The sequence below is a fragment of the Drosophila nasuta genome, chromosome 2R, assembly GCF_023558535.2.
Source record: "Drosophila nasuta strain 15112-1781.00 chromosome 2R, ASM2355853v1, whole genome shotgun sequence".
Taxonomy (NCBI): Eukaryota; Metazoa; Arthropoda; class Insecta; order Diptera; family Drosophilidae; genus Drosophila; species Drosophila nasuta.
In genome coordinates, this window is record NC_083456.1 from 26,622,465 (window position 1) to 26,647,104 (window position 24,640).

At 35.4% G+C, this 24,640-nt stretch overlaps 4 protein-coding genes across 4 annotated transcripts in view; 2 read left to right on the plus strand and 2 right to left on the minus strand.

The window, feature by feature from the left end:
- Nucleotides 1-224: 224 nt before the first annotated feature.
- LOC132785999 (protein PDF) lies at nt 225-1,310 on the minus strand. Its single transcript, XM_060792360.1, has one exon. The coding sequence runs from the start codon at nt 985-987 to the stop codon at nt 625-627; it is 363 nt and encodes a 120-aa protein (XP_060648343.1). The 5' UTR covers nt 988-1,310; the 3' UTR covers nt 225-624.
- An 876-nt stretch (nt 1,311-2,186) lies between these two features.
- LOC132785998 (uncharacterized) lies at nt 2,187-2,828 on the plus strand. The gene has a single exon (XM_060792359.1). It carries the CDS (start codon nt 2,220-2,222, stop codon nt 2,610-2,612), a length of 393 nt encoding a protein of 130 aa, XP_060648342.1. The 5' UTR covers nt 2,187-2,219; the 3' UTR covers nt 2,613-2,828.
- A 2,971-nt stretch (nt 2,829-5,799) lies between these two features.
- The window catches only part of LOC132785618 (cGMP-specific 3',5'-cyclic phosphodiesterase), a 59,442-nt gene continuing 40,601 nt past the window's right edge, over nt 5,800-24,640 (minus strand). Inside the window, exons 4-14 of the mRNA XM_060791792.1 lie at nt 14,557-14,821; nt 13,067-13,312; nt 12,721-12,986; nt 10,514-10,603; nt 10,123-10,413; nt 9,795-10,038; nt 9,639-9,730; nt 8,925-9,248; nt 8,695-8,848; nt 8,477-8,636; nt 5,800-8,417 (exon numbers count right to left, since the gene is read on the minus strand). Coding sequence (XP_060647775.1) covers nt 7,805-8,417; nt 8,477-8,636; nt 8,695-8,848; nt 8,925-9,248; nt 9,639-9,730; nt 9,795-10,038; nt 10,123-10,413; nt 10,514-10,603; nt 12,721-12,986; nt 13,067-13,312; nt 14,557-14,821 — 2,745 coding nt within the window. The 3' untranslated portion in view covers nt 5,800-7,804. The remainder of the gene's footprint in view (nt 8,418-8,476; nt 8,637-8,694; nt 8,849-8,924; nt 9,249-9,638; nt 9,731-9,794; nt 10,039-10,122; nt 10,414-10,513; nt 10,604-12,720; nt 12,987-13,066; nt 13,313-14,556; nt 14,822-24,640) is intronic.
- On the plus strand, nt 24,003-24,455 carry LOC132785608 (protein new-glue 1-like). The gene has a single exon (XM_060791763.1). It carries the CDS (start codon nt 24,072-24,074, stop codon nt 24,363-24,365), a length of 294 nt encoding a protein of 97 aa, XP_060647746.1. The 5' UTR covers nt 24,003-24,071; the 3' UTR covers nt 24,366-24,455.

Sequence of the window (24,640 nt, forward strand, 5' to 3'; positions counted from 1 at the left end):
CATCTTTCACTTGAGAATATAAATATAGTTAAAAAAAAAAAGTACATATGCATAAAGTTTTATATACAAGTCTTGAACAATATCAAATAGCGCCAAATGAACTTACATATATAGCATATATACAATACAAACATATAATCAATTGAAGAGTTGTTCAATTTTAATAAAAGTCTACAACAATATATAAACAATGATGAGATGAAATGTTTATTTATTCGAAATCTGAAATTAAGAAAACCAATTAAAAGTCATTGTTTATTTGGATTGATCATTTATTTTCGTACAGCTTGTAATTAATTCAAGAATTCGAATGTTTTAAACATTTGAATTCACGGATGCGTAATCAAACTTCAGTTTCGTCCAAAGTAAAATAAATATTTCCACACAATAATTTTTGCTATCATTTTTTTCGGTTTTAATACTCGTATATGTATGTACTTATGTATATTTTGTTATTTTTTTAAGAATTCCTATAACGATATATGTATGTGTTGTGTTTTCTTTTTTTGCTTTCCTAATGCATAACAATCATTCTTCTGTTTTCCAAAGTTTTCCATTGCCAAACCCTGTATTTAATTTCACAGCTTTTCTTTTTTTTTTGTTTGCCAACTGCCAACAGCAAATTTATTTGCCCGCATCGTTCATGTTTTTGGGCAAACTAAGCAGCGAATTGATCAGCTCCGAGTTGCGCTTTGGCATACGCATATTGTTGTTGGGCAACGCGTTGGCCAGATAGTAGGGATAATACTTGCAGGGATTGCCAGCTGCCTGCAGTGGGGCATAACGTGCCGCATTATTGATCCAATCGAATAGATCCCGATTATATTCCTTCTCCATGTAACGCTCCTCGTCCGGTGTGGCGACGACCAGAGAGCAACTGATCAAAACCAAGAGAGCCAGAATGAGATTGTAGTTGGCCATTGTCAAAAGAGATTCACGCGAACAACGAACTGCAGCAAAGCACTTGAAACTTGCGAATGAGACCATTGAGGATTGTGGTCTGATTTATATAGCAGGACATTTTGGTCGGTTGAACCAGGCAGCTTAGGTAAATCACAGCTGGAAACCGCACGCGTATTCAACGCATCCAGTGTCAGTTCCATTGGCAAATATGTCAGGCGCAGGCAAATAACTAAAGGTTGGCTACGGCGAGTCGCCTCATGGCCAATATTTGATTATGCAGTGTGTTTTTATGTGCTTGCCAATACAACACAACAGAACACAACACGAGAGAACAGAGAACCCGATACGAAGCCAAAGACATCTATTTGCTTACGCGGAAAAGTCCTCCATCGCAAAGCTGAACTGGTGACATACATTTTGTTTTTGTTTGCCTCGCCAGATTAATTTTAGACTAAACTCCATAAAATTCGAATGCTGTATTAAATAGCCGAAAACATTTTTATGGCCACTTCCAAAATAATCGCCACCCACGTGCGTCGCAAATCTCTTAACTCAACTCACTGCCAGATTATCCAAACAAAAAATATTTTTATTATTCTGGCAATAATTTAAATATTAGCACAGCAAACTAAATACATATTTCGCAATGACGCGCTTTAAGCTTTAAAGAGCTGTGGAAATATTTGTCGCTGGTTGTTGTGTATTGAAGAAGAAATTAAATGTGGGAAAACCCTATTGAGTAGAATTTTTAAAGAGATTTATTATATGATTTGACGCAACTCGATGAAATATTTACAACGTGTAATAAATTTGAACACTTTACTGTATTTTTTTTTTAGAAAATTAAGTATACGTTAAAACCCAATTCTGAGTACAACATTTAAAGAAGAGATTTAAGATAATAAAGCTGTTTCTTTTAATTAAAATATTTATAAATGAATTAACAGCAGTATTAAGTAGACAATATCAAATAATATTATGTTATCATAATTCACCCATTTATGGGTATGAAAGTTTCAATAAGAAACTAAGAGTTTCCTGAGTCGAGCATTATTGCAAATTTTAGGTTATTATTATTATATCTTCACAACTTCCTTAAGCTTTAAGTTTTTTTTACTGAATTAAAGTATTCAAACATAAAATTTGGTAATTCCAAAGAACGTAAAAGATTGCAATATTTGCAAAATATAATAATTCGCAAAAAATTGAAGAACCAGCTGTGCAAATTTGTTATTATCGAATGGTAAATAGGCGCAAATTGGTATAAAAGTCAAATTGTTGCCAAATTCGAACACACTTCAAAGCTTCACTTAAAGATGAAAATCGCGACATTACTTTTTGGCTGTGCCGTGCTCGCCTTCTGTTTGATTCCAGCCAGCGAGTCTGTGGCTTGTACTTCCTTAGATCCTGATGAGCCAAGTGGCTGCACGGATTGCTCGGATCCTGACAATGACACCGAGGATGACTGCACAACAACAACAACAACAGAAACAACGTCAACAACCTCAACTACGGCGTCATCATCTTCAGGATCGTCGTCGTCATCTTCGTCGTCATCGAGTTCCACTAAAGGAACACGAAAGCGTATCCGTATCAAGAACTTGAGGTACACGAATGTTCGCCGAATCCGTGTTAACCGAAATGCCAACGTAGTTACAGCCCGACGAAACAATAATAACAGAAGAGTTACTACGGTGACTGTTGGTTAATATTTGTTGTGCAAATATTTTTGACATAATAAAAAGAAATATTGCTCTCGAATCATTTCTTCCAAAATTTGAGGCATCAAAACCGTAATTGCGGTAATTTCGCAAAAAATTGTCGTCATGTCTCTCGACAATTAATGCATGAAAGAATAATTGTGTAGAACATTTTTTGATAATTTCAAAAACCAATTAAAAACGTGAAATATTATATATTGCTAAAGAGTCATTATGTTGTTTTTGCCTTCATAGCCAAAAATTAGTATAAAAGACAAGTTGTTGCCAAACTCTTCATCATACTTGAAAGTTACTTTCGAAAATGAGAACTCTAACATTACTTTTGGGCTTAATAATCTTTTGCTTTATTCGTGTCAGCAATGCTGATGCATGTACATCTTTGAATCCCGATGAACCAGCGAACTGCACAAATTGCACTGATCCTGAAAATGCAATCAAGAATGACTGCAATACAACATTAACATCGATTCAACGAATTCGACGACAGCAGAATCCTAGAGTTAGTGGTTTAATGTTCACAAATTTACGCCGGATTCGCACAAGACCCAATAACAATAATAACAATAACAACAATAATAACATTAATAACAATAACAACAATAATAACAATAACAACAATAATAACAGATTACTTTTAGGACTGACCAATCTTTTTGGATGACTCCATTAATATTATATAATGCATTAGTTGTTTTGAATCATTGCTTCATAAATATATTTCTTAGTGAAAAGATACATAATTCTGTTTTGTTATGTTAATAACTATAGTGCTTTTTAAATTATTTATACAATTTTTATCGGATTGCAATAAAATTCTCAGAAATCATAAATACTAATGGGGTCGGGGATGCGTTCTTCTGCCTACATACATTAAACGCCGGTACAGAGTTATAATAATCTTCTACCATATGGGTAAGGGGTATTAAAAACACGCATTCAAAAAGTCAAGCTGTCGAGAGCAGTAATCTCATTTCACAAAATAAAAATAATGAAAAATAATAACTTAGTTGTATATATTTGTGAAATTCTCACATTTAATCTAAGCGAAACAAATTGAAGGAGATCAACAACGCTTTACGTCTTTTGAGGAAGAACTCAACATTATTATATTATAATAATTAACTTATTAAAAAGCATTCGTAAATTCTGTATGTTTTATATACTTTTTGAGAAAGTTATCACAACCTTAGAGAGTCTAAATCATATTCAAATTTGTCATCTTGTTAGTTAACACAGTAATCGTCAATAACTGCTCTGAATTCATTACTTGCAAATGCTCGTGCATCAAAAATATAAGTGAGTTAATTTCGCTAAAAGGGGTCGATAAGCCTTTTGACGCTAATTAGTTTCAAAGCTTCCAGAAGATCAAAGTTAACGAATCAAATGGCTATGGAAGAAAATTTGCAAAGAATATTTTTGCTAGTACCATTAAAAAAGTGAAATTATGCTATAAACTATAATTCACAAATGTTAAAGAGTCATTCTGTAGTTTTGACTTCATAGGCACAAATTAGTATAAAAACAAAATAGTTGCCATAATCTTCATCACACTTAAAAGTTTCTTTAGAAAATGAGAGTCTTCACATTACATTTGGGCTTGCTCATCTTGTGCTATATTCGAGTCAGCAATGCTGAGGCAGATACGTCCACAAATTCCGTTGTGTCAGCTAACTACATGGATTGCGCTGATCCTAGAAATGCAATCAAGGATGACTGCTCTATAGTACTAGGAACAATGACACGCATACGAAGACAGGCATGGCCTCGGCTCCGAAATTTGAATTTTACAAATATAAGCGGACGTCGCATTCTACGAAATTACTACAACAATGACAGGAAGTACCCCTTCGGACTGGCCAGACTTTTTGGTTGATATATATATATATATTTAGCACATTAGTTGTTTCGAATGATGGCTTCATATATTTATTAAATAAAAGATAATACTGTTGTGCTATGTTGGCAACAAAAACACTAATTAAAATCGAAAGAAAATCTAAAATATAACTTTCTTTTATTTCTTTACTTTACGTTCAGCCATACCCAAATATGAAGTAGCCGAGATGTAAACCCATTCGATATCTTGACATGAGTGTAGAATAGCCAAGGGTGTAATTTATTTTTTATTCAAACAAAGCATTGTAGACGATCAACAAAACTTAATTACCATTTTTAGAGATTAAGAACAACTTTCTATTTTGAAATTTCACCAAAAAATGCCTAATACAGACCGGGCACAAATCATATAAAAATTTGTCAACTTATTAAAAATATTAAATAAAACGCTGTAATTAGCAATGACAATAGCGAAAGAGATGTAAGACACACATAGAAATAAAAACTGCTTTGGAATCATTGCACTCAAATTTGCGTTCATGAAAAACGTAATTACGTTTTGCCAAAAAGCGTCGCTATGTATCTTGACGCTATTAGTTTTGTAGCTTTTAAAAGATCTAAGTTGATGAATTAAAAACTTATGCGAACAAGGTGTATTAAAGTATAATTGTATAGAACATTTTTGAGTAATATGAAAAACCATTTAAAAAGTGAAATTAAGCCATCAAGTTTAATTAAAGAGTCAAATGAGGCTGTGAATTTAAGGTAATTAGGATGAAATTAGTATAAAAGCCAAATCGTTGTACAAAATATTATCATTCTTGTGAGTTTCTTTTGAAAATGAGAATTTATACGTTGATTTTGTGCTGTGCTTAGCTCATCTCGTCTTCTACATATTCGAGTCAGCGATGATGAGGCCTGCATATCCTTTCATCCCGGAACACCAAATGCCTGTACCGATTGGACTAATCTCACAAATATGTTCAAGGATGACACCACGACAGAGAATGTGTGTGCACGTGTGCTTGTGTGTCAGAAATATTGGATATTCTGTCCGAAGAATTAATCGCCGAATTAACAATAACAGGAGAATCCCTTCAATGCAGCCAACATTTTTAGGCCGATTTCGGTACTTTCACGCTCTCAATTCACCTTTTGCCTAATTCGTATATTATGTGTAACGTATTTCATAAATAAAAATGAACATTTGAAAATAGACAAATTCTGCGTTTTCTATACGAATAGCATACTTTTAGAACTGCTCGAAAAATCACGTAGCCGAGACGTAAACCCATTTTCTATCTGAAAAATAATTTAATACATTATATGCTAGAATTTTCAATGGTGTGATTTATTTTTGATTTAATTGCATTTACTTACATATTAATTAGTTACACAAATTAATGAAATGCTCGCATATCATCAAAATAAAACATATTGAAGGCGTTTAACAAAATCTTAATTACATCTTTCAGAGATAAGCGAAGGACTCAACAATTATTACTTCAAAATTCAACCGAAAATTGTTTATGTACATAATTTTGGAAATACCTAATACAACTTTAGAGAGTGCTAAACATTTAAATCATATTAAAGGTTGTCAACTTATAAAAGGATTCATTTGGTTTTTTGCCTAGACAGCCAGTTGATGGCGCTTATTCGTTTCCTTTCGTTAATATTCACAAAGCTTTCAAGTACATTCATAAAACATTTCATCGTTCGTAAAGTTGTCTGGATTTCGTACAATCAATGGCGCATCAGATTAACTAGAAAAATAGTGTATTTCTTCCTTTTTGGGTTCAATGTGAGTGTGTGTGTGTAATGGTGGTGGTCATAATAATTATAATGCGGTGCCCTATAATTTACACTCAAGCAATAGTATTAGTTAACTACAAATACAATTGTTATATTTAGTCATTCTAATATATGTAGAAATCCAAAATTTGCTTGGAATGAATCTCTGTAATCGCTTTATACACATATAAAGTAAGTTTGCTCAACATTTAGAGAGAATGTGGGTTTGCCTACAATTGCGAATATATGTATGTATATAGTTATAGTTAGCTACAGTTAATCGTTCTTCAAGTAGGTGCTAGTTAATATTATTAGTACATACATATCGTATATATAGTATTTGCTAAGTATTTACCATTTATGCGCAACACACATTTACTTTGAGTTGAATTCAAAAATTGACAAAATTGACACCGCACTGCAGATTCGTTTTTCACTTTTAATATTGAAACAATTTCCCCACATTTGGATTAAATATTTGTTTTTTGTGATGTGCGCTATCGATTTCATATTGGGCTAAAATTTCATTTATTTGTGCTGTATTCATATTGTGTCTTTTGATATACATATACATATACAATTATATGGTAGTTTAGCTAGTCTAAAAATATCATTTAATATTGCTATATAGTTGTAATATTTCACAAAGTTCTTCTTGTTCCGTTCACTAAAAACAAGTATTACAAGTAAGTAGTCATCATTATGTATTCGAATGTATTTCGTTATGGGACATGCCATCAAGAGTTTTGTTACAAATATAGTTTAACGACACGTGTATAATTATCACATGCGGACTAGTTGTGTGATAGTTGTTTGTTGTTTAGTTGTTTAGTTTACTTGTTGGGGTACATCAACCTCGAAAGCAAATTACGATTAAATGTGCCATAGCCTCACAAATATGACTACATATAGTATATGTGGTTATATTATAGGATATAATTATTTTATTGGTTTTTTGTTGACTAGCACGTTTCGGTTATAAAGAAAACTCTACTTTTCATCTAGTAACATACATACGGTAGTTTTTTTTGGTTTCGGTTTTTGTTCTTGTTGCCAGTGTGTGTGTGTGTGTGTGCAAACACCTAAGAGCTTAGAGGTAAGTTCAGATTCAAAAAGATAGAGAGTTTACCCAAAAGGCTTTCGCGCACGCGCTTCGCACCTTTTTGGACCTTAAATAGATCACATGATTTGACATTCACTTAGGTATAATATTGCAATTTCTATATGCTGTCTTTATGTGTGTGTATAGTGTGTGTGTGTTTGTGTATAAGTATTTATTTTGTTGTTGTCTCTCTACTAAATAGGCATATATAGTACACGTAGAGCTGGGATTTGATTTCATTAAACTTCAACTACGAGTACACATAATAGTTAAGTATATATTGGTATTTTGTAGGATTGTAGTTGTTAGTTTCTCGACTGTTTCTCAGTCAACATAGTTTTAAGACGCATAAACGCAATTAGAATTCGGTCAGCCCCCCTCCGCTCTTGTCAGTCTCACTGCCAGGAGTATTGGAGGGGGTCACTAAACTCTAATTTGACGGTTTTCGTCATAAAAGCGCACACAGCTTCGAGCGCTTCTTGGTCTTGTCCACGGTGCCAGCCGATGAGGTCGATGACGATGCCGACATGCGTCCCACGCTGCCAGCATTCGGTTGCGATGGACTCGTCGGACTCTTGTCATCCATGTCCTCGCTCACATGCGATTCGAGCAACTTCAGCGACGTCTTTGGCTTTGAGCCATCCATGCTGTTGTACAGCGTCTTCGAGAGCTTCGAACGCACTACTTTACCCAATGCTCCGGTCTTTTTAATGCTCAGCCTCGAGCCACTGCGTTGATGCTCTGGGGTGTGACTATCGTCGCCTCCGTGCTGCGACTGCTGATTGCAGTTGAGCGTTGTCACCGTGAACTCGATGTCCTTGATCTCCTCATCGGCACAGCCCGCAAACTCTTCCACCGGCTTGTCAATCGTATCGTGATCGATCCAAGTCAAACCCATTTCAACCTTTTCAGCCAAATCCTGCCAGTTGCGACGATTCTCCAGAGTGCCTTCGTACAGCGGCGTTATCCAAGGGAAAGTGTCGCACAACACGCGATACAGAGGCAGACAAATGACATCTATGAAACCGACCTGCATCTTGGGCAGCTCGTCCTTGCGTTCTCTGTTTAAAGAAGAGGAAGTTATAGTTATATTTTAAGCAGTTGAATTCAATTTGCTCACCTATCCATCATAGCCACCGGTTGTGTGTTAAGCTGCAGCTTCTCTAGATCGCCCTGATCGAAGAATTCGTCGGCCACCAGCTTGGCAACACGATGTTGCACCTCCCAAGGCTTAGCAATGGCGCTGACATCGCACGCCGTCATCATCATGCCACAGAGCACTTTAAATAAGAGTCGCACATATATTACGTATACGTACAGTATTTCAGACTGACTTACAATCCTTCTTCTCCTCGCCTTGCCAATCGAACTCGCCGTTCTCGACCAGCTCAAGAAAAGCATTACGCTTCTTAAAATACATGGCCAAATCGGTGGACAGAATAGCGCTCTCCACAGTCTTCATAACCGAACGATAATCTTCGGGCGAAAGTGCCTGGTGAAATGAAAGAATGAAAAAATGCTTGCATCGACGATTGCGTTCTCGACATTCTAACATTCTTTTGCCTCACCTGGAAGATGTTGTTGCCCTCGGAATTGAGTATCATCACACACTGATCGAAGTGATGATGTTCCATGGTGCTTGTCGTATACAAAATGGCCAAAGGCGATTCGGTTTTGGTCTGGAATGCATTGTTGGTGCCACGATGATCCAGATCGTGGCATAGACAAGCCACCAGCAATCCAAGTATTTCCAGATCTGTCATGAATCGCTCCATTTTGCCCGTCTTGAGCATAGCAAACATGGTCTGGGCCACATTTAGAGCATGTCGCCAATTGTGATACTTGACTGGGCGATAATTCTTGCGCACGCTCAGCACCCAACGACACAGCACCTGAAAATGTGGAGATTATAATAGTTATTTATTAATTTGGATAGATGAACAACTTTGGAATCTCATTATTAAATAATAAAATTTGAAAATACAAAACAAAAGTTATAAAAGGAATTATAAAATTATAAGATTTAGATGTATTTTCCAGATATTGAAATTAATTAATCGAAGTTTAAATTATTTTGCATTAGTGACAAAGTAAGAAAAATCAGAGAAATAGTTTTGATATGATTATTTATTTAAGAAATTATTTTATTCAAATATTCTGTGGAAAATTAATAAGGTAAGGTAAGGGAATCATGATTATTATCATTTTTGTTGTTGTTAGAATGAAGACAGCAAGAACTGAGTAATAAGAACTATCATTGTTTAAATATTCTTTTTACTTACATCATATGGAATATGGAACTGTGAGACCAGATTGCATTGCATGAACATGCGCAGCACAGCTCGACAAGTGTCATCGTCCACCAGATCAAAGTCTGTAACAAAAGCAAACAAATAATGTACTAACCCAGCTAAAGCAGTCAGTCAATTATCATTTACCTGTAAAAGTGAAGCTGTATAAATTATACGACTCGGCTTCGGCAATGGCATCTTGTGTGAGCTTTTCCGTCTGATCCTGACTAGCTGTGGCATGATAACTGAGACATTCCAGCGCCACTTTCTGCTTGGCCATTAGTTTGCAGGCGTTCTCATACATCTGAGTGTTGTGTATGCCCAGGCCACAGAATATGGCAAATGCCTCGAAAATGGATGCATCCGATTCGGTGAAGGGTAATCCATTCGCCTGCAAATATACACACACAGAGAGAGAAACATCAAGTCAAGTCAAGTCAGGGGAACACACAAAGATGTCGCTAACTTTACCCACCTTATTAATCAATTGGGCGACGCCTATCACCGTCTTCTGGGCATTGACAATGGGCATGCAGAGAATGGCATGGGTGCTATCGATCTCGCTCTCCACACGGATTTGATTGTGCTCCCTCACCCACTCGTGGACATCGCATATGTTCACCGTCTGTCCGGTGGTGGCCACAAATTGTGCTATCTGCGCCAGCGTTGAGGTGCTTAGCTCATTGATGGATGGCCTCGAAACATTTGCCGCTTGATATTCGCCACCCAATTCGAAGAGGACCGTAAAACGATTTCGCATCTTTAGCTGCAATTGTCGAGAATGTTTGATGTTGTCGATGATAACGATGATGATGCGATGTGATGATGATTATAAAGTGCTGTATAAACTTCAACTATTTGCTTACCTTTTCCTCAAAGCTATCACCGCCTTTAATGGCACGAGTGGTGCGCTGCTCCTGCTGATGAGGCTTCTCGATTATCTTCTCCAAATGGCTCTGTAAAATGGCATGCAAAGTACATGAACATTAAGTGGCTGCCGCTAATGGGGCATCAACTGCTCCCCGAGCAGACTGTGCGCTGATAAATTGCCTTTTGCTCTTCACTCTGACAAGCTTCTGTGTGTGTGTGTGTGTGTTTGCCCTACATTTTCTGTTGCACATAATTAAAGTGATATGTTGCACATGACATGGCATATTATCAACAAGTTTGCCTCCTAAAGTGGACAAGTTCTTTTCATAGCTTGATTATTGAAATTCAGGTAATTGGCAATTTTGTCGGTAATCGCATTTAGAGCCCTATGAATAAATAATCAAATGCAATCAGCATTTAATTTAGCTGAACGCATTGTCATAATACCGCTACTTGCCGTAAATTGTCTGCCATACAATTAATAACGAAATTATCATAATTAATTATTATGCTTGACCCAGTTTAATATAATTGCTTGCTTTTTTTTTTACATGCCACACATGAAGGACTTCAATTGATGATGGAATGCAGCCTATAAATTGCGATTGTTGCAGCCTGTCAGAAAGCGTGGCGAGAGAGGGCAGAAGATGGATAGCTGAGGGAAAAACAGCTGCATGCCTTAAAGTGTTACGCATAATAATTAAATACAATATACAATGCTCTGTGTACACTTGAATTGTCATAACAAAGCGAAAGACATTTCAGTGGAATTTCAAATTGCACACAATTAATTTAAAATTTTAATGCGGTTTCTTAAGTGAAATTTCGTGTAAGTTATTTTTGTTGCTCGGAAATATATTCTTGGAATATTTAAAAGTTGTTTGTGTATACTTTTTGTACTTTTCTTTGTATTTTTTTTCTTTCTCGTTTTTATTTAAATTGCCTAAGCTTGTTTTAATTCCAAATGGCTCCGAAAAGTATGCTACAAAAATTTGTTTGCATTTAAAACAGGGTTGTCTGCATATTTATTTTGGCTTCCGGGAAGTCGACTCTAATTAATTATTATTTTTTCAATGAAAAGGCAAAATACATGCGTTTTGAATACTTTATTAGCCAGCCAACTGATGTGCCTAATAATATGGTTTAAGCATATTATTTTCTTCTAAGGCAAAGTATGTAATTATCTACATATAACGTATAACTTTCTTAGCTTCGCTGTTACTAATTATAGCAGAAATTATAATCACTTTTTTCTCCAGAAATATAAAATAAAGATCTCTTTACACAATTGTTTTGTATTGTAGTCATAACTCTGGCCAAGTGTTCGCAGCACACTTAACACATAAAGCGTTGTCTCGTAAATGAACCCAAGGCCGGAAAGAATGTGCTTCTTTATTAATGCGCTGCTGTTCTGCTATTTAGGCATTACATAATACATATATATGCGAATAATAAAACGACTGAAACGGGAGGTGCTAAATAACAAAAAAGCACACACAAAAAAAAAAAAGGTAATGGGAGTCGAGACAGTAGCTCAATGGGAATTGGCTGGCTTGAGTTACGTTTTACCTTTTTTCGTTTGTGTGTGAAATTCGGTTGGTTTCCTAGTCGGATAAAAGAAATATAACAAAACAGCAAAAAAAAGTACGTAATGTAAATTGCACATTTTAATTTCCTTGGGGTGCGCTCACAGTAAAGTTGACAAACAGACAAACAAAATGGCCGCGCTGGCGTTTAAACCATTTTAATTTTAATGAAACTGACAGCGAAACACAGGCACACACACACACACACACACACACACACACACACACAGATACATTGAAATTGTGATACCACAACGACACGACCACCGCAGAGCCACAGCGATAGCGATAGCTATAACCACAGCCACTGACACGCCCCCCAAAAAAGTGGGCGTACAACCAGAGAGCTATACATTTTATTCATGTGCCATGTACTTAGAGCATCGGCAACAAAGTGAAAACAGCAACAGAAATCATTTGACTGCCAGCAGCATTTTTCATGGTAAAATGTATAATGTAAATTTGTGTGTGAAACGTTGGCAAATTAATTTGCAATTGACGAATTCGAAATCAAGGGGAACCACAGAGCATCGGGGCTCTTCTCTGCTCGGCATTAGGCGAATGTTATAGCATCATTAAGCACTTATCATCTTGTATGCTAAGTGTACTTCACTCACCTCTTCGCAGCAATCCAAATCGACCAAAAACACGGAGCAACGTTCGCATTTGAGGAGCTCTCGTGCCTCGGTCATGATTTTGGTGACAAGGCACTCGAGATTGTTTTGCTCCTCGAAGATGCTGCGCGCCAAATTCAAAAGGATTTGATTGCGTCTGTACTCCTGGACGGACATTTCAAAGAGCTGAGCGTTTTGGATGCCAATGCCACAGAATGTCAAATATCTGCGAAAGATTTCCACATCATGCTCATCGAATTCCATGCAGCCTAGCCAAAAATAGAACACATACACACACGCAATTTGATTGAGATTGTTAAATACAATATATGTTAGATAATAAGCTTACCATTCGTTTTATTGATGATTTGTGCGACGCCGATGATGTCGCCCTCGTAATTGCAAATGGGCATGCACAAAATGGCGTTCGTTTTGTAGCCAGTCTTCAGATCGATTTCGCAATTGAATCGCGCATCCTGGTATGCCTCTTTAATGTTAATCATCTCCTTTGTCTGCGCCACCATGCCCGCAATCCCAATGCCAAATGGAATGATTATCTCCTCGGCTCGGGCCCGCGTCACCGCATCCTTGAGTGCTGCAATCGTGAAACGAGAGATGAGATGTGGTTAGAGATGTGGTAAGTCAAGGCGAAGCGAGGCGAGGCGCATAAATCATTAAAAGGCAAAGCACAACACGGGATGGCGCACACACATCTAAATAAATATTAAATTTATAGACAAAATATTCACTCTGCCATGCAAAAGATACATCAGCAGTAGCAACAGCAACAGCAACGCAAAAAAAAATAAAGAAATTGCCAGGCCAAAATCCAAAGCCAAAGGCGCTAAAAGTCAAAATGTGGCCGCGTCTCAGACTCCAAATCAGGGTCGTGGCTCCCAGCTGAATTTGCATGGCACACACATACATTACTATATATCTAACGTGAGATATGTGTGTGTGTGTGTGAGTGTATTTGGCCTACAGCCTCGATTGCCGACACAAGTAAACCTTGGTTATGCTCTAGGCTCTAATCTTCTTTTGCAACATTTTCCATCTGAATTATGTAGCGGAAGCGGCGGCTTTAACGCACGAAACAGACACCGAGATTCATTGCAAATGTTAAGCTCAAATTTAGCCTACCTCCCTCCCCCCTCTTTGCATGTGTGCGAGTGTGCGTAAGTGCGTGTGCTTGTGTGTGTGTGTGCCAGTGAACACGTTTTAGGCAGCATCTATTTTTCATTTGATAGCAAACCTTTTGAGTTTTTATGGCTTGGCCTACCGAAAAACTTTTAATGCCCACTTCCGCTTAGACTTAATTTGCTAATGCGTTTTGTCTCCCCCCTCAAACACACAGAGGGGGGGAAAGGAAAGTGTTTGTTTTCCTATTTTGCCGCTAATGAGTGGCACTTTGTGCGGCTTAGTTCGAATGAGAGTCAAAAGCCAACGTCAAAGCCACAGAACGCTCTTTGCTTAATGCATATTTTCAATCAAATAATTTCTAATGCAGCCCGACACTTGAGTGTGAATGTTGTCAACGATTTATTGTCATCTATCTAAAAAGGTCAGCTGTAAGCTTTTGTAATCTCTTTGTTCATTTGCCCAAATGACTCGAAATTGACCCTAACTCATAATTGTTATTCTGCCTTTGAAATGAAAATTTAGTTGCAAACAAGTTTTGGCAAACTGTCATAAATATTGCTGCCAATTCGAATTGTGAATATTCACAATTGCAATTCCACTGCTTAATTAAATTGAATTCTTTTCTGTTGTGACGTTGGCAACCGATTGGATTGCAAAAAAGGAGAAAAAAAAGTAAAACGGATGCCAATTATTGCTCACCTGTCTTTTGTGTAACGTCAAAGAGTTTGGCCACCAGATACTTGTTGTTGGATGTGCCCTTGGCCAGAAAGAGGGAGCCGCGATCCGCATGGGTTAGCAGGCCAACGTTGACCAATATCTTGTGACAGAGCACATCAATGTCCAGCTCATTGGCCACGTCACGTATCAGCTCCATGAAGAGCTCGCCCTCGTCCAGGTCCATCAAATGTCGTCGACTTTCGGGCAGCGCTTGAACCGATGAATTCGAGAGCCTGCGCGGTGATTTCTACGAACGAATTGATAGAGAGAGAGAGAGAGAGGGTAGAGTGAGACAGAGACATAGACAATAAATGTTAATGAAAGGCTTAGAAACTGATTCAGTATTACAAGCACACAGAGGACACACAGGACGAAGCCACTTGAGCTACAGAAATAATTGAAATTTGCGGCGAGTAAGGAGAAAGATGGCAATATTTAATTAACTGTTGTAATTGCTTTGCCTCGTCCAAATCATTTAGTATTAATAGAACAATAAACCTGACATTAGACTGCTATTACTACTATTTTAGAAAAATACATACATTATGTATAATAAAGCGACATACGAAAACAAATTCACAGTTGCTGACCGACACAAAAAACACTTAACCCATGCGACTTGTCATCTGGGCCACGTTCAATTTCAAATGAAACTAAACCCCACAGAATGTCCTGGTCAAAGGTGACCATTAGCAGTAGCGATAGTCAAGAGCGAGAGCGAGAGACTCCTTCAAACTGGTAACTGGTAACTGGTAACTGGCAACTGGTAATTGAATACAAAATGCCCTTTTGGCGTCCCCTCTGCGTGAGAGGGGACAATTAAGAGGGCACCTTTGAGAGCTGGCGAATGTTGCGTGCTGTGCGCCTATCCAACAAACCAGGACTTTAGGACTCAACTCCCGCCTTATTGTGGCACAATTTTTGCCAAATTAAAGCAATTTGTTATTGTTTTTAGCTCCTGTCGTTTGTTTCTGCATAAAACATTTGCGTGTGCCGCACAAAAATATCGATAATTATACGTTTAAAAATAAATATTTTACAACATTTCTTCAACTTGTGTCAATAACTTGAGTTCGCATTTAAAGCGAAATCAAAAAATCTAGCATGAATCATCCATTCATTTATATTTTACAAGTGCCGCAATTTTTATGTATTGATCGTAAAGTTTGTTGTTACATTGTAGTATTTGTCACTTAACAGCGAAATTGCTTGTGGCACGCTATTAAATTGCTGCTATCGATTGGCTTTAAAGATATGTTGAATTAAATATTATCTCCATTATACATTTCATTTGGTTTTTTTTTTTCTTCTGTTATTGCTTTAAATATGAAAACAAGCAGTTAATAATTTTAATTACAACACGTAATTGCCTGACAATAATTGCTAGAGTGTGCTTAAAATAATCCAATAATCGAAAATAAAGCAATTGAGTAATTTACCAATTAAATAAGCACTGTTTGACAACAAGAGCGAACAGAGGCAAAGTATAAATAGTTAATTAAATGCAGAGACCGACAAACAAAAGCAATCGGCATTGTCTCTCCAATGTTACGTTAAGGACCTCTAAAATAATCAAACCGTAACGAGTGCTTTTGAACTTTTGCCAGGAAAAACGACAACAAACAGCAGCAGAAAGCAGAGAGCATTTTCTTTTTCTTTGGCAAGAATAACAATAAAATACAAACTACATGCGCGCTTCACAAAGTTTTTCGTGGAGCATAAAAAGAAGGGAAGACTACAAAACCAGTCAAAATGGGTTTTAATAGGATTTTGCTTTTGCTCAACTGCAAATTAAATGGGATTTTCCCCCGTTGCAGCGTGACAGTTGATGAAAGCTTTTGTTAAATCCCTGCAATAAAACAAAAACAAAACAAGAGAACTCTGACTGTTTGTCTGTCGATTGCCGATTGCAGTTTGCTGTTTGCATTATGTAACAAGCACTTATACAAATTGACAATATCGACAATGCAACACGACGTTGCAAGACATGCGCGCAACACCTGCAACACAACCAGGTGAGGCCAGATTTGAAAGGTGCAGCAGCTGTGTGTACTTAACTGGGTAAGCATTAAAAAACTGCAACATCTTTAGCCAGTGTTTCCCTCTTTCTCTCTCTGGCAACTTGCCACTTTCTCTCTCTCTCTCTCTCTTTTTCGCTGGCTGCCCTTTCGACTTCCTGTATGCGCATAAGTATGCAAAATCCTTGAGCCATGCTCGCATTTAGTTTGATTTTGCAAGTGCAAGGTGAGTGTTTGCCATTGCAAGTGTCTGCGTATATTGAAGGACTTTTCTTCCTACGTATGAGTGTGTGTGTTTGTCTTGAAGCCAGCTCAGCTCTTGGTCGAGGCTAGACGCCAGGCGAACCAAGTCGAACAGATCAGAGAACAGACAAGCCGGAGTGTAGTTTTGCAAACAGCACTTGTTGTCATAGGCAAAACAAGTGCGCTCATTTTTGCCAACATTTGGCTCTGGTGCTCATGCTCGTCGTTGGTCTTTTTGCCTTCCGTCTGGCTGTCTGTCTGTCTGTCTGTCTCATACCCTCGGCAAGTGCTTAAGCAAACTTTATGTTTCGCAAAAATGAGCACAACGCACAGCATGTACTTCAAAGAGACACGTGTAAGTGGCGATACTCGCAGGCCAAGTACATAAGTTTAATTATGAAATGTACTCGCACATGAAACGTTGTCATTCAAAATATTAATTAGGAATAAGTGGAGGGAACTTCAAAGTGGAAGTACGTATACAGTATCATCAAGTCGACTAACGTTCTCATTTGAGCCATATACACAAGACAAGTTAAACAAAATCTACATTTACCTTTTAGATACAGCAACTTCAATTCCCAAATAATAACTTATTATATTAAAAAAAAACCTTTTCACGTGTTGTACAAAGTAATTGTTTACCCAACTGCGGTTGTTTGATGTTCAAATTAAGTTAAATAGAGGTAAAGAAACAACTGAAGAGTTGCTATAAAAGTAAAGTTCAATAGAAACATAATACTATTTAATTTAAATATGAACTTTGTTGATTTTTCGTTTTGTTTAGAATAAGTATCTATAGTATGCTGACTTTTTTGTCTCAAGAATATTCTCAACTGAAAGATCTCTGGATGCAATAAGGAAAGAAGGGAAGCCAACGTGGAAAGAAACAATTGTTATTAATTTCAGATACATGCTTAACAAATAAATCAATGTACTCCAAAATAAATGGTTTTTCGTTCGCAGAAAAATCGCGTATTAAGTGAAACATATGCTTAGCAAAAAGAGTGGAACGCAAATAAAATGAATTTACGTAAACCTTAAACTAATAAATTAAAATGCACTGGTTGAAAGTGTTCGACTAAAAAATACACTATGAAGAAAATTCTAAGTGGAATAGATGTGATACAAGTTCAGTGTAAAGTTATTTATTCTTTGCTGACTCAAATTAAAATGTAAGCATTTATTATGGAATGGAAAATTTGTTCTTTTACTTTTCAGAAACAGTTTCATCGACCTGTTACGTTTATTCGCTAAAAACTATAATACCCAAAAAAATAAGAAAGAGATGAATTAAAATTCTAAGTTGTCTAATTACCACAATCTGTAGTTTTGAATATTATCACAATGAAAGTTTAGCATAAAAAGAGCAGACGATCTATCTGCCAGTCGAGAAGTTAGACGAATTTCAACATGAGAATTGAAGCCGTAATCCTGGGTTGTGTCTTGTTGGCATTCTGCCTGATCATAAGCAGCAATGCACAATCATCAACAACAACTGAAGCATCAGCATATCCAACTGAGGCAGAAACAACCACTGCTGCTGCAGAATCAATAACGACCACTGAAGCAACACCATTTGTGCCACCACCACCACCACCAAAGTGGCGCAAATTTGGAAAACAACCAATAGTTATTAATTTTGGATACATAGCTAAAAAATAAATACAAACATGGAGAATTTCAATTTGACCAAAATTATAATATAATTTTATTTTTCTAATTTTTGTCTTCTAACGTCAAATAAAAATTAATCGATGCAGACGAAACCTTTACAATCATTCTTGTTTTCCTTATCATATTTTTGTCATTTCACCAAAGTAGCGAAAAACTGCATTATAAAAGACCACCGAAAATAAATGATAAAAAAAAATGAAGCAAATGAGCAAGAAAGCTACAGTTGTGTGTTCGACTATCAGATTTCCGGTCAAAGCAAAACAATGCGGTATTATATTTTAAATATACCAAATTACCAGATTTGGAATATTGAAATACTATTCAAAATATCATATACCAAAATGGACAAAATATACCAGATTGTCATTGAAAATGATTTAAAAAACAATTTGTTTAATTGTTATCTGATCGCAGCTATAAATAAATTCTAGCCGAAATCGTACAAAATTGTGCCTTTCCAAAATCTATGCAATACCATGTTATGGAATATTTGTCTTCATAAGAGTCTAGACGATTTCATCAACATACTTCAACTCACGTTACAAATAATAGAATACAATCTGTGTAAATAAATTTACATTTTTACGCATTATCCCAATGAAAGTTTGGTATAAAAAGAGCTGACTTTTCCAGTGTCTGTCAGTCGAGAAGTTCAACCGATTTCAATATGAGAATTCAAGCTGTAATCCTTGTTTGTGCCCTCTTCGCATTATGCTTGATCAGAGGCAGCAATGGAGACACATCGACATCATCAACAACCACTGAGGCAGCAACAACCACCACTGAGGCAGCTGTAGCGACCACTGAAGCTGCACCACTTAAGCCACAAGGATGGAGGAAGTGGTTCAAGTTTGGAAAAGGACCAATCCTTATTAATTTTGGATACATAGCTAAAAAATAATTTTGGAGAATTTAAACTTCACCAAAATTATAATTTAATTTTATTTTTCACATTTTTGATTTTTAACGTCAAATAAAAATTATTCGATGCAGATCAAATCTTTTCAATCTTTTTGTTCTCCTTATCATATTTTCGTCATTGCACCAAAGGAGCTAAAAAATGCAAATACCCCTAAGTAATGTTTATGAATATTATAAAAGACCACTGAAAATAAATAAAAAAAAAAAATTTGGAGCAAACATCAATAATTTCTGACAAAATTGCGAACAAATAATTTAATGTAAATAGAGACGAACAAGAAAGCTTCACTCGTGTGTGTGTTCGACTATTAGATACCCGCTAACCAGAAAATATACCAAATTATCAAATCGAAAAAGAAAAAAAAAACCTTTAGTTATATTTCGTATATATTTATACTATATAGTACTATACCAGATAGTCAACCAATGCAACTAATACTCAACTACAGCAGCCATTTTAAGTGATTTAAAATGTTTTAAAAACAACTTTAATAATTGTTATATAATTGCGGATATAAATATATTATAGCCGAAATCATTCATACTCAGCGATGAACTCTTTTTACAAAAACGTATGCTATACCATGTTATGGAATATTTATCTTCACACAATTCTAGGACGGTTCCGCAACACACATTCGCTTAAACTATAATGTGCAATACAAATAATAGAATACAATCTGTGTAAATAAATCGACGTTATTTCCCAATGAAAGTTTAGTATAAAAGGAGATGACTCTTCCAGGGTAAGTCAGTCGAGAAGTTCAACCGATTTCAATATGAGAATTCAAGCCGTTATCCTTGTCTGTGTCCTGTTTGCATTCTGTCTGATCAGAAGCAGCAATGCCCAATCAACAACAACAACAACAACGACCACTGCGGCACCAACAACCACCACTGAGGCAGAAAGTGCGACCACTGAGGCAGGACCATTTAAGCCACATGGATGGAGGAAGTGGCACAAGTTTGGAAAACGACCAATCGTTATTAATTTTGGATACATTGCTAAAAAATAATTCTGGATACAAACATGTGGGAATTTCAATTTGACCAAAATTAAAATTAAAATTTAATTTTATTTTTTATATTTATGTCTTTTAAAGGCATATAAAAATTAAACGATGCAGACCAAATTTTCAATCATTCTGTTTTGTATAACATATTTATTTTATTGCACCAAAGGAGAGAAAAAGTTTAAATATCCCTAAAATGTAATATTTTTGAATATTATAATAATTTTCGATAATATTACGATCAGATATTTGCTACCCACTTTCAATAAAGCAAAACAATGCGGTATTATTCTTAAAATATACAAAATAAGTATAGCGAAAAATAAAAATATACCGAAAGCTATATTAATATTCTGTTAAAAATATACCACAATGAACAAAATATGCAAGATTGTCAGCCAAAGCATCTTGGACCCAACTGCACCAGCCCTTTTTAGCCATATAAAATAAATTGAAAAAAAAACGTTTGATCGCGACTTAAAATATATTCCAGTCTTTTCAAAATTTATACTATACCATGTTATGGAATATTTTTCTTTATAAGAGTCTATGACGCTTTCATCAACACACTTATACACACATTCGCTTAAACTATAATACGCAATAAAAAATAATAGAATACAATCTGTGTAAATAAATCTACATTTTTATGCATTATCCCAATGAAAGTTTGATATAAAAAGAGCTGACTTTTTCCAGTGTCTGTCAGTCGAGAAGTTCAACCGATTTCAATATGAGAATTCAAACCGTAATCCTTGTTTGTGTCCTGTTTGCATTATGCTTGATCAGAGGCAGCAATGGAACCTCATCAACATCAACAACCACTGAGGCAGCAACAACCACCACTGAGGCAGATATAGCCACCACTGAGGCGGGACCATTTAACCCACAAGGATGGAGGAAGTGGCACAAGTTTGGAAAAGGACCAATCGTTATTAATTTTGGATACATTGCTAAAAAATAATTCTGAATATGGGCATTGAGCATTTCACCTCGACTAAAATTATAAATTAATTGGATTTTTTAAATGTTTGTATTTTAACATAAAATTAAATTAAACAATGTCAAAAAATCTTATTTAAAACTTTATTTTTGAAATTTTTGTTTTCTCAACTTAAAATAAAAATAATATGAAGTTTACCAAATCTTAATTAAAATTTGTATTTTGTCTATCATATTTTTACCCCTAATATTTTATATTTATAAATATAACAAGTTAATTTATAAAATTATTTATTTGTAAACCATAGGGACTGTATAATAACGTTGTTTTTTACACGTGTTGAGAGGGAAAATATGCGCATGGTGAGAAGCTAAAACAAACTTGACACGTGTGCAACAATTCCAAATGCTAGCCAACAATTGTAGTTCTATCTTTTATATCCTCTGATATCCAAGTAATCATACGGACGGACAAATAGGCAGTTATATATACCGTCAAACGGACAATGATCAAGAATATACATATATTTAATAAGAGGTAGGAAATGCCTCGTTCTGCCTATTACAAATATTTCTTCTAAGCACAAATATATAATAAATTCTAACCAATAGCTATACAAATGTTTTTACCAAAATTTTTAGACTATAAATGAAAATGAAAACTCTGAATAACATTAATGTGCTACAACCTCAACAACCTGTTAAATTTCTGTTTCTCGAAATTTCATCAAATTTTTACACACATTCGCTGTCTAAATAACGCAATCTGTGTAAATAAATCTAAAGTTTGATACAAAAAGAGCATAACGCATATCGTTCTTCTTATTTTTATCTTTGCACCAAAAGAGTAAAAAAGTACAGCTACCCTTTAAATAGTGCATATAAAATACAATAGACCACCAAAGAAAAAGAAATAATAAAAGAATTGGAGCAAAGTTAAATAATTTCGATTATGTAGCGACTAAATAATTTAATGTAAATAGAAAAGCTTCATTATGTTTCCAGCAAAAAAGCTTCAATTAAAAGTATCTGTTTTGGACAATAAAACAGAAAAACTGCAAATAATACAAAATTCAGCAAACATGTTCAAAAGCAAACTATTTAATTTAGAGTACGTGACTACGAAATACCCTGTTATTATTGGTTAGTACTCTGAATGTAAATTATTGTACACAGCTTCTCTTTGTAGTATTATTTAACCAATGAATAAGAATTATAAAGCTGCATAATAAATTTAGCTGTCTTTAATTTTTATTAATTTTCATGAGCTGTCTACAGTTGCTTAAATATACATATATGATTTATGCAAAATCGAAATACCCTTATTTTCTTGTTCACTTCACAAACAAAAAATAAAAAGGACTTTATACCTTATCACTAATACCATCTGTGTAAATAAATCGAAAATTTGCACATTATTCCAATAGAAATTTTGTATAAAAAACGTAAAATTTTGGCAGAATTTGTCAGAAGAATTTCGTGGACTGATTAAAACATGAGAATTCAAGCTATCGTCTTTGGGTGTGTCCTCTTGGCAATCTGCTTGTTCAGGATCAGTGAAGCCACTTGTGCCTCATCAACTTGCACCCCTGATGAGTGCGCCGAGGTGGATAATGCAGCCCATATTTCCTGTGTAGCGGCCACAACAACAACTACAGCAGCACCAACAACAACTTCAACAGAAACACCAACAACTAAAGCATCAACAAACAAATCATGGAAGAAATGGGGCAAATTTGGAAAGCGACCAATTATTATCAATTTCGGCTATATGGCTAAAAAATAATTCTTTTTGTTCACAATAAAAGACGTGATTTTGCATTGCTTAATATAATATTGTATAATTGAGTATTATTCATACAAAAAATGTCTTTAAAGAAGTATTGTATAAAACACTGTGCCTAAAATTTCCATTCATTGCATAAATAATATTATAGTAATTTTAATGAAATACTAATTTATATTTATGCCAATCTATTTCTAATTAAATATTTCAATTAATTTAATTTAAAGTATTTTTAGTTAAAGTTATTATTGTGAATTCATATTATATACCAATTTGATTCAAGTTAAATAATCTACTATAAACCGTAGATAAATAACTGTTATACAGATTTTTTTTGCGCTTTAAAATATGCTACTTTTTTATATCATTTTCTAAATAACTTTACCGAGGTCTGTTTTAAATGTTTTTAAATTGTTATTATTTTCTTTAATTCTCGCATCGTGATAAGCTTATTGTTTACCTTAATTAGAAATGCTAATATTAATATCTCGAATGCCGTATAAATAAAAGTACTTTCATGTTCGTTGTTTTTTTAATATTTGCCCTTGTCTAATCGAAACGTGTGTTAGTTCTAGGCCTACAAATTAGCCCATGGTTTGAACAAGTCTTCAGCTGTTGAGCATGACAATGTGATCTCTATAAACTATTCAGTGCTTTTATGTTTCGTTCATAGAAAGCAATTGAACAAATATCAAAAAAAAAGTAAAATAGTAGATTGACGTAAATGTAACTGAATGCAAACGACGTAACTAAACTTCTTTCTTTAGTTTCTGATTCTTACAAGCTGTGTAAACAGAATCTTATATCTAAAGTTGACCAAATAAAAAGTTTGGGTATAAAAAGTGCCAGAGCCTGGCAGAAACTAATTATTTTTGGAGCAGTTCTACTGATATCAACATGCGTATCCAGACCGTAGTCCTTGGTTGTGTCCTCTTGGCTCTTTGCCTGATCAACAGTACTTCTGGTACATCGACCACCACCACAACAACAACAACGACCACAGAGGCAACAACAACAACTACCACAACAAGCAGCACCACCGTGGACTCCACAACAAGTGCCGAGTATGGTGCTTTGGTTCGTTTGAAGCAGCAGCTTCGTCGCCTTGCCCGCCTGCAACGATTGAGGAAAGAGCGTCAGGCTGCCAGAAGGCGTGCTGCTCAGAGATTGAGAAAAGCTTTGCGCAATTAACGGAGATGTATCAACAGAAGGCGTCGAAATCACGGTTAATCTCAAAAAATTGATTAATTGAATACGTTTTACAAACATTTAAAATTTGTTAAAATCATAAAATGAGCTTTGAAACCTTTTTTAAATTATAATTGTTTCAATAAATGTATTTAATATAGTTTATTTCATTTTAATTTTTTTCTTGTTGAGAAAATATTTCATAAAATCTCAAACGACCATAGCCAAGTTTCCAAAATAGGTTACAATAATTTTTATTTTAGAAAAGACGGAAGAAA

What these genes read in the sequence shown, in the direction of transcription:
- LOC132785999 (XM_060792360.1), bottom strand. Translation starts at nt 987, where the DNA reads ATGGTCTCATTCGCAAGTTTCAAGTGCTTTGCTGCAGTTCGTTGTTCG.
- LOC132785998 (XM_060792359.1), top strand. Translation starts at nt 2,220, where the DNA reads ATGAAAATCGCGACATTACTTTTTGGCTGTGCCGTGCTCGCCTTCTGT.
- LOC132785608 (XM_060791763.1), top strand. Translation starts at nt 24,072, where the DNA reads ATGCGTATCCAGACCGTAGTCCTTGGTTGTGTCCTCTTGGCTCTTTGC.